General features: G+C 43.5%; 1 protein-coding gene across 1 annotated transcript; it reads left to right on the forward strand.

Moving 5' to 3' along the window:
* Positions 1-7,721: 7,721 nt before the first annotated feature.
* socs4 (suppressor of cytokine signaling 4) lies at positions 7,722-8,915 on the forward strand (the record flags this gene model as incomplete). Its single annotated transcript, XM_079230675.1, has 1 exon — positions 7,722-8,915. One exon carries the CDS (start codon positions 7,722-7,724, stop codon positions 8,913-8,915), a length of 1,194 nt encoding a protein of 397 aa, XP_079086801.1.
* Between the last annotated feature and the right edge of the window lie 1,849 nt (positions 8,916-10,764).

Below are 10,764 nucleotides of genomic sequence, written 5' to 3' on the forward strand. Positions count from 1 at the left end.
TAATGGGAGTCGGCTGAAGTATAATTAAGAAAGACTCGGTCAGACCACCACTCCTCCATGACCCGGATAAGCGGATGAAGATGGATGGATGGATGTATTGTATACAGTACATAAATATAAATGTATGCACATATAAACATATACACCGTCACTTAGAAATGTCCTTATTTTTCATAGAAAAGCATAGTTTTTTTCAATGAAGATGACATTAAATGAATCAGCAATACACTATACATTGTTAATGAGGTAAATGACTATTCTAGGTGGAAACGTCTGGTTGTTAATGAAATATCTACATAGATGTACAGAGGCCATTTCCAGCAGCTATCGCTCAGTGTTCTAATTGTACATTGTGTTTGATCATCGCATAGAAGACTAATGGATGATTAGAAAACCCTTGTGCAATTATGTTAGCACAACTTAAAACAGTGATGCTGGTGAGAGAAGCTATAAAACTGGCCTTCCTTTGAGCTAGTTGAGTATCTGCAGCATCACATTGTGGGTTCATTATACTCTCAGAATGGCCAGAAAGAGAGAACTTTCATGTGAAACTCTCCAGTCTGTTCTTGTTCTTAGAAATGAAGACTATTCCATGAGAGAAATTGCGAAGAAACTGAAAATGTGTCTGGGTGACCCCAAACTTTTGAACGGTAGTGTATATAATGCATATATATTATTATATTGTCTCCCCGTGTCAGTGTGGGTTCCCTCCAGGTTCTCCGGCTTCCTCCCACAGTCCAAAGACATGCAGCGCAGGTTAACTGTATAGATAAATATACATATGTACTGTATAAATACAAGTGCATTCCATATATATATATATAGATGCACTTGTGTAAGAATATCCATATGTGTGTGTTTGTTGAGTCCAGCTACCGTTACTCTCTCTCTAACGTGGCGGAGAGGAGAAACTCTCTGGATGCTCCTTGTTTGCGGGAAGCAGAGCGACTGCAGGCATAAATAAATCTCCCGCGAGGAAAGTCGATACGGAGGCTCGCATGTCCACAGCAGATGAATGTCCAACGTCTTAATGGCTACAAAACAATGTGCATATGATACTCACAAAACATGTGCTGCTTCAATATGTGGAAGAAGTACGAGAATCCAGAAATACTTTAGTAAAAGTAGCAGCATCACAGGGAAAAGGGTACTTTGTTTCACACGGTCACGCAAAAAAACTAGTAAGCATCTGAAGTAAAAGTACTCATTGGACAAAAGAAAAAGAAGAGATATAAGAAATGTAAGGAAAAATAAAGAAACACAGAAACCTCACAAAATGGGAATGTTCCGTAAAACAGATCAGAAGGCCTTATTCATTATGACATAATTATTATAAAGCATCCTAATACTTTTACTGTAAATCATATGATTAGTCATAAATACACATTATTGATCTAAGTTTGCATATTGTTTTGACCTCCAGGAAGTCATTCATGTCATTTAAGGTCATTAAGGTATAAAAGATTCTTTAGACAATGTAATTGTAATTCCATGCATCAAAATACATAATGTGGAGACACGGGAAATAGGAAAAGATAAGATCTTCCTTTATTAGTCCTGCAAAGGGGAAATATACAGTTACATCAGCAAAGTGGGTAAAGTGCAAGAGACACAGTAAAACATTTAAATAAAGTAATATAAATAATAAACAGCAAAGAATCCAATTATAATAAGAATAATCTGATCATAAGGGGCGAGAGAATCAATCATGCAAAAATAAAACACGTTAGCAAGTAAAAAGTTTTGAACATGAACATTTATTTATTAAGAATAAAAATGCATGACTACCAAAAAGAATCTGAGCCAACGAATTCAACTGAAAAAGTTTTTCCATGTCTTGTCCGACAGCCCAGGTTTCTGCACACACACAAACACACATACACACACACACACATACACAAAATGGTGGAATGTTTCTTTAAGTGAGATGTAATGAGACCCTGTAGTTTCTAAAGTGAGAGGTGGTCAGACGAGTCTTCTGATATAGATCAATGGAAACAACTGAGACCAGTGGAGCCAGAGACTCCCGGCTGATTCAATTTACCATCTCTGTAATTCATATGACCGTATACAGCACTGCCTATCTCTCTCTCTCACACACACACACACACACACACACACACACACGGTGGGATGTTTAACAAAGGCAGCATTTCTGTCTTTCAGATCACTTAAATATATGTAAAAATGCAAGTAAACCATAATGTAATCATTGATGAAAACACCGGGACGGACTGGGATTCAACCAGGAGTCTGGAAACACAGGGGTGTGTCCCGACGTATTTTTGGTCGCAACTTTTCGGGTGAACGTTGCGCTTGTGGCCAATGGTTAGTGTGAGTAAAGTCAGGGTTTGGAGACTTAAAACTGGCTTAAGGTTAAAGATAAATCATGGTTAAAGCACAGACTTTACATAAAAGGTGGAGCCAGTCACCGTGACGACACCCATTGGTTTGTGGGCGGCTGTTGGCGGCATTTTGGCCGTCGCCATCTTGTTTTTCAGAAGTGACACTAGAGGGTGGAGCAACTCGAATAAGACATTTTTCGATGAAAACAGCAACAACGCTGTGGTAGAGAGACCTGTCAATCACCTTGTAGCCCCGCCCTAAAGCATACTCTGTTTTATGGTCTATATAAATATATATATACAGTGTTGGGGGTAACGAGTTACAAAGTAACGGATTACAGTAACGATATTACTATTATAGGTAACGAAGTAAAGTAACGCATTACACTCAAAATATTGGTAACTACACTACTTTACTAGACCTCAGTAACGCGCTTTCCTGCGTTACCCAAGACATTTTTACCAGTCCGAAAAGTTCTCTTTTAGTGGCGCGCGAGTCACACGACACTTCCTGCATGAACAGTAGCAACAAGCTGCTAGCTAGCGCTGCTGCTGCTACTGCCCGCGACCCCTCTGCCCAAGTCGGGTGTCGAGCCTGGTCCCGCTACCTTCGGTGGTTTTCGGGGAGCTAGTGGAAGTTAACGGAGAGCTAGCAGAAGTTAGCGGGGAAGTAACAGAGCGCTAGCAGGAGCCCCAGCCGGCTACAGCGGGGAGCTAACGGGGACTCTGACCGAAGGTAGTAGCGGCTCGTAACCCGACGTTTACGGTAGATTGTTCATGCAGGAAGTGTCGTGTGACTCGCGCGATTATTATTATTGGAAATTATATTAATAAATTATTATTGAAAATGTATCTTTGCAGATAATTTGGACATTTGCTTAAAAAAATGGAAAGTAAAGTAATTAGTAGTGAAGTTACTTCTCAAATACAGTAACTAGTAAAGTAATCTAGTTACAATTTTCAGAAGTAACGTGTAACTAGTTACTTTTTCTGAGTAACTACCCCAACACTGTATATATATATATATATATATATATATATATATATATATATATATATATATATATATATATATATATATATATACATCCAGTGCAAACAAACTGTGCAAACAAACTGAAACTGTAACACATGTATTTTGTAGTTTCATTCCTCCTGACTGCATTAAATGTCAATAAAAAAAACCTGGAAGAGCCTTCATATAAAAATACAAGCAGCAGAGTAGAGTCTCCATTCAACCGGATCAGCATCAATTATTCACCAGCTGCTCCTGGGATCGATGCCTCCGTAATGTGGACTGGTACGAGCCCCTGGTCGCGTCCCGGCTGCAGCGGGTTAATGGGCCCGCTGCAGGAGGCACTTCCTGGATGAAGCTCTGCGCCACGGCCCAGCCACACTTTATGAGTTGGTGTTAATGTTGTACACTGCAGATATAATATCTGCTGTTTTCCATCCCTGTTTGTCGAAGCACCATGTAAGTGTGAAACCGATGGGTGAACTACGTCTCCCGTCTCGCACGACGTACGTCACCAACGTGGCCGTTAGCTTGGCTTAGCTGGCTAGCGTGCTAACTTAGCCGTGTTCCAAATGGGACGTTATCTCACCCGATGTGTTTTCATCCAGCGACTCTTTTCATCAGTCGGGAAGAGAGAGAGTGAGACCCGTTGGTCGGCGGGAGAACGTCCTGCTACCAAACACAGAGAGACGTCACTCAAGCAACTTTTGGGCATAAAGTCTTTCTGATATATATTTGGCATATTTCTTGTACGTCAACTGTTTTACAACAAAATACAACTTTCTTGACGTGGAAAAATGACCTTTTAATTGGACGAACATATTTATTTTTCATCTTCCTGTTTCATGTGGTGAATGAAGTCTTCGCTTTCAGATCACATGTCCTCCTCTCTGTGGTTCACCTGACCTGTGTGTGTGTGTGTGTGTGTGTGTGTGTGTGTGTGTGTGTGTGTGTGTGTTTCTCCCATCCATTATTCTCCCCAATCAATTTGTGCTGTCGTTCAACGAAGAGGCTGAATGTTTGTGCGGTAAATGGTGAGTTTCTGAGAATCCGTGAATGACAGACATGATGAAAGTGTTGCCCAGGAACAGTAATCCTCCTTAGATGTAATCAGATTACATCATAAGTAAAGCTGATGATGCAGCACATAGCTCTTGCAAGATCTGACAAAACTGAAACTAATTTGGATTTGATTTAGTATTTATTGTATTGAACTAATTGATATTAGCATTACTTGTATTAGTGTCTCTGCTCAGCTCAACGATACATCTTCTAGTTAAGATGAATGTTTATTGTGCATAGTCTCTGTCAAATACATGTAACAAACTGAATTAAATTACACTTTTTAGTAACTCAAAATACCGATTTGGGTGGATGAAAGTCAAACAGATGTTCACCCACCACAAAATTAATCTTTATCCTTGGTATCTATATAAATACTTCCTGTTGGGTTTTATTACCTCTGCCAGGAGGATCATGCGATCTATAGTGTGTGTGTGTGTGTGTGTGTGTGTGTGTGTGTGTGCGTGTGTGTGTGCGTGTGTGTGTGTGTGTGTGTGTGTGTGTGTGTGTGTGTGTGTGTGTGTACCTCTGTGTATGGAACCTTTCGTCTGCTGTGGACAGCTGCGTGATGTTTAGGTTGTCCGGCTACGGCTACATGCTAAAGGAGTAGCATTGTTTACTTCCTGTCAGCTGATGTCCTTCACATGCACTGCGACAGGAAATAAACCGGTACACATTTGGAATGTTTACGCCTACTGGTGTAAAATGGTCTTAAAGGTTTTATTTGTTTTCATTGATAACTGTGTCACTGAGAGCATGCTAGCATGTTGACGTTAGCATGTAGATCCAAATGCATGGTTCACATTGGTTAACCTTTCTGACCTTTTTCTTCTGAGGCTGTTGAATCAAAATTCAGACAGTTTAGTTTCAGTTTCTGACCTCCTTTTTGTGGCGTCAGATAAAGGTAGCTGGTTGTTTGCCAGATCATGGAGTAACCATCCTGCTGAGCTGTGTGATAATGTGAGGAGCATTAAATATTCATCTAAGAGGAAGCTGAGTGTCACTACATTATCTGAGATGTCAGGCATTTATTAATGACTATCTGTAGGAGCTGAGAGGTCACACACACACACACACACACACACACGCACACTAAACCACTGGGAGTAATACTATTTGTCTGATAGCTGTAGTCTATTTGTTCCATGAATTATAGATCTCCCAAAATGTCATCCACACTGTGTGTATGACATCATCTTGACAGATGAAGCCTTTTGGCAGCACCAGAAGTTTTAACTGGGAAACTCAGTCAGTGAAGCTTTTTTAAAAAGCTTGGTTGTTTCTGAATTGTTCAATAGACAGAGCCCGCTATTGGCCGAGCGAATGGCTGAGGAATAGTCTGTTTGTAGTTTGGCATCCTCTGCAGACAGACTTTATCTGACCTCCCCGTGAGATGTGCTTCGGTGCTTAAAGTGAAGCTTCTGATGGCCTCTGATGAAATTAAAACAACTCAAATCAGCAGAAAACTAATCACAGTGCTGATCTCCGCGTGCAACCGCCGCTGCAATGTGCGATTGAACGAATACGACCCACAATTGTCTAACCCCCCGTGGAGACACCGATGAGGCGCAGCAAAACACACTTCATTCAAGCTCCAAAACAAACGCAGATGAATGCCGGCAATCGGCTGGAAGTCGGCGTAAGAGACGCGCCTAAACACTAAAGTAAACTCAACCGTGGATGAGGAGCCGGCGGGCAGTCGATGGCAGAATAAAACATGCAAAGTGTGAGTCACCACAACCACTAACTGGACATCGTCGTCTACGGCTAATCATTTCATTTTCGCTTCATTTTATTATTTTAGTTTGTTCTAATCATATCGATTGGTTTCATTGTTTCACCTATTGTACTGTTCCATCAGGGTTTAAATTTGACCTCAGTTTGTCCTCACCGTTTCGTTGTTTTACCACCTTGCTGTTGTCTGTCAAAGCCCTTTGTGAAATTTCAGTTTTTGCGATATAAATAAAGTTACTATTATTATTATTGACAGCTAACGGAACTACCAGATCACACGCCGCCGACACTCAGCCGCTGCAGAGTGAATTGTCTGCAGTTTGGTGCAGCAGAATGTGAGATTATCCATGGACAGACGAGGTGGAGCACACTCACACACAGGCGACACCAATCGCATGATCCTCCTGGAGGAGTCAATAGAAACCATAACTCACTTTGTGAATGAAAAAGCACTCTCCGGCTGCTCTGGTTATCTGTGCTCTTTTGTTTTGGAGATGGAATCTATCAATGAACGTGTAAAGGAGACACGAGAGAGAGAGAGAGAGAGAGAGAGAGAGACGATGTCTCACTGCCATTAACCCGAATAAACCCTCCCTCCGCCTCCCCCGTTCTCCCGGTTCGACCCCTCTCCCTTCATTCATTCAGACCCAGAGAGGAGGAGAGGAAACGGCTGCCCCCTCGGGGATTCGGCATCATAATTATAAAGGAAGCGGAACAGCCTGCCGTCTGTTAGAGCTGGAGCTGGCTGCAGGCGGGTCACACGTGTCCGCTGAAGTGAACAACTGGTCCTAACGTGGATGTGGATGCCTGACACTGTTTGGGAGGTAAGATAATCTCCAGCATTAATCATCTTCAGAGAGTTGATCTCAGCAGAGCGTGAGGACCGACTGTGAGACGTTAAACCTCCTGGCGGTTACTTTCTATTGTAGGAAACCATCTCTGCAAACTGCTGCTCACACAATAGCTCTGTGAGCAGTTTAACTCTGAAGGAAGCATGAGAAGTCTGCTGCCTGGTTAGATGTGAAACCAATTTCTGTGTTTTTTATTCGGGAACCGATCAATCTTTGTCTGCAGGCTGTTTCTGAACTCTGCAATGATAATTTAATTTCTCGCCACTGGAGATGATCATGAAAAATCTCCACATGAGCCAGTTAGTTCTGTGCCAGATGATTAGATGACAGGACTGCACAGTTTTAAAGATATCTTTTTAGGCCGGGAAGTCATCAAAATGGATCTGATAGAAACATTTAAAAAATATAAAAAATATATTTTAGAACAGGGTTGTTTCTAAAGAGAAACCTTTACAAAAAGGACCCTTCTGGCACAAAAAAGCAGTTAGCAATGATATTTGTTGGTATCATAGAAATCTAAGTAAAAAAAGTAAAAGTCCTTTTATCATTGGTGCTTTATGTTGTATCTGTTTCTCTGATGCACAATTTTACAGCTTTTTTTTTTTAAACAGACTAATGTGTTCATGATATGAGTCATGGCCCTGAAATCCTGTTATGACTCAGGCGTCTGTTATTTTTTTTGTTTGTGCCACAGAGTGAAAAGAGGAAGCAGCCATGTCAGAGAAGAAGCCACGAGGCTCGGACACGCGACCCAAATCTGGCCTCCGCAGTTGGAGCGCAGACAGTTATGTTTGGCGGGGGAAGAAACGCTCCCGCAGCTCTTGCAACGGGTCGAGTCCCGGAGGGCTGGAGGCGGCGGAGGCGGCGGAGGAGCTGGGCGTGCGGTCGACTTCCTGTCCGAGGCGGCGCAGGGAGAGAAAGTGCAGCTGCGGCGGTCTCGGCGATGCATTGACGTCCGCGGATATTGATGTGGTTTGTCGGAAGGCCTTGTCCCGGCGCTCTCTGCGGCAGAAGTTTCAGGACGCTGTGGGCCAGTGTTTCCCCCTGCGCTCCCACCACCATCGCCACCATCATCACCACCACCTCCCGGCGGGGTCCTCGCGGCCCTTCTCGGTGCTCTTCTGGTCCAAACGCAAGATCCACGTCTCTGAGCTCATGCAGGACAAGTGTCCCTTCTCGCCCAAATCCGAACTGGCTCGATGTTGGCACCTGGTGAAAAATCACGCCACGCACCCCAGTGCCCTCAAAGACAGGGAGGCTCCCCTCAAACCCAATGTCTCGTCCTCTTCTACCTCCCCGCCGCAGACCCCTCCGTCCTGGGAGGACATCTGCTGCTCTCCCAGGCCTGGAGGCACCAGTCTGGAGGACTGGGACCCTTCTTGTCCTCACGGCGGAGCAGAGGGCAGCCGAGGCCACACCGACTACATCCTGGTCCCGGATCTCCTCCAGATCAACAACAGCTCCTGTTACTGGGGCGTGCTGAACCGCTTCGAGGCGGAGGAGCTGCTGGAGGGCAAGCCGGAGGGGACGTTTCTGCTCCGAGACTCTGCCCAGGATGAGTTCCTCTTCTCGGTCAGCTTCCGCCGCTACAGCCGCTCCCTGCACGCACGCATCGAGCAGAACGACAAGCGCTTCAGCTTTGACGTGCGCGACCCGTGCATGTACCGGGACCCCAGCGTGACGGGGCTGCTGAGACACTACAGTGACCCGGCCACCTGCCTCTTCTTTGAGCCCCTCCTCTCCCGGGCGCTGCCACGGTCCTTCCCTTTCACCCTCCAGCACCTGTGCAGGGCTGTGATCTGTAGCCGCACCACCTACCAGGGCATAGGCAACCTGCTGCTGCCTCCTCAGCTCAGGGACTACCTCCAACAGTACCACATCAAGTGCGATGGAGTCTGCACTTTGTGACGTTGTCCAAACGCAGGCCTCAAGATGGGACAAGCAAAGGCAGGATCGCTTGACGAGGAGGCCGTTTGAATTGCAAGTAGACCTTTGAGGTCTGAAAGGTGCAGAGCTGGAGAGTTCTTTAGGATGTGTGTTGATCTTGCTGCATCGAGCGGTAGAAGAACCAAACCTGAAAGTCTTCTCAGATCCATATACTGTGGGACGTAATGTGTCTTCTTTCAGTGCTAAGGGATGGTTTGAAACCTCGGATTTAGACTATCTTGACAGCGTCTGAAGCCAAGTCAAGATACGTTGAGAGACCTGTAATTAAGCAAACATTCTCCAAAACACTTGCCTTAATATCCTTAGTGGAGTAAGGATTCTCACCCAGACATTACACTTAAACCCTGGAATATTGACTCTTGATGTTGGGGCATTTTCTCCCTTTGACTCCAAATCAATCTGTTGGACATCATGTGGGCATCAATTATCTCTAGTGGCCGCTAGAGGAACTGCACCGTTTCTGGTTTCCTGGCTGAGAGCGAACCTCCTATCATGTACTCATAGAAATACAATAGGAGCAGAACAGACATCCTCATGTAGCGGCCATTTATATGTGTAGCGTTGCCTTTGCGACCGTTGCAGCGGGTTAACTTGCGTCAGCACATTGCTAACAGATGAGCGACAACTTTGTGCGGCACATTTTCTGTAACCAGTGTAGCATTTGACAAGCTAACTAGTGTACGGCTGGCTAGTTAGCTAACTTGCTAATTCCTAGCTAACACTGACGTGTGTTGTCATCCTAACAACTAACAACAATCAAACATTTTCTTTTGCACTCGTCAAATGATCACGGAAACAGTTCCATGTCCGTTCCACTCCTCTTCTATTTCTATGCATGTACCAAATGTGATGAAAGATGAGCTGCTCTGCCATTGTCTGAGGTACAAGGACTCTTAACAGCATCTAGTATCAGAAAAATAATTGGTTCAAATGCTGTCCAACACAAGCGTGAGCTTCAATGGGACTGTTTTCATCTCGCCAGCCACAAGATGGCGGCACAACTGCACTGATGGGAAGACTTCATCCGCTTCGCTTGTCTGGACTCAGCTGCTTCCTCTGCTCTCTGGATGGATATTCCAACAATTAGTTGTGTCTCTTCAGCTTTCACAAGTATTGTTATTGAAGAAAACGGTGTACATGTTGGCTCTACGGTGGCCCTGAGAGAAAAATACATGTGAATAGAAATGAATGACATAAATGTGCAGCATTTATGAAGAGAAAACGCTGCAGTAAAAACGCAAACAAATATTGAAAAAGCTGCAAGTCACACGCAACAGAATATTATTTCCAAATGTCAGATATCTTGTAAATCTAGCTTCACTGTTTTGCTGATTACTGGCATGACAATCTGAATCATGCAACGAACAACATTAGTTTATTTAAGTGAATTAAACTGTTTTTTAACTAATTTCCATTGTGTTCTGTGTGACTTTTTACTGTAAAAAAAATGTCCCAAAAAATGTCCCTTTAAATGACATGTTAAATGTCACTTTATCAAAGTCAACCTTTGCAGAGAGAATGTTCACATATTGAGTTATGATTTGGGTTAGAGAATGTTCACATATTGAGCTATGATTTGGGTTAGAGAATGTTCACATATTGAGCTATGATTTGGGTTAGAGAATGTTCACATATTGTACTATGATTTGGGTTAGAGAATGTTCACATATTGAGTTATGATTTGGGTTAGAGAATGTTCACATATTGAGCTATGATTTGGGTTAGAGAATGTTCACATATTGTGTTATGATTTGGGTTAGAGAATGTTCACATATTGAGCTATGATTTGGGTTAGAGAATGTTCACATAT

The sequence above is a fragment of the Taurulus bubalis genome (genome assembly GCF_910589615.1).
Source record: "Taurulus bubalis genome assembly, chromosome: 15".
In the NCBI taxonomy this organism is placed as follows: domain Eukaryota; kingdom Metazoa; phylum Chordata; class Actinopteri; order Perciformes; family Cottidae; genus Taurulus; species Taurulus bubalis.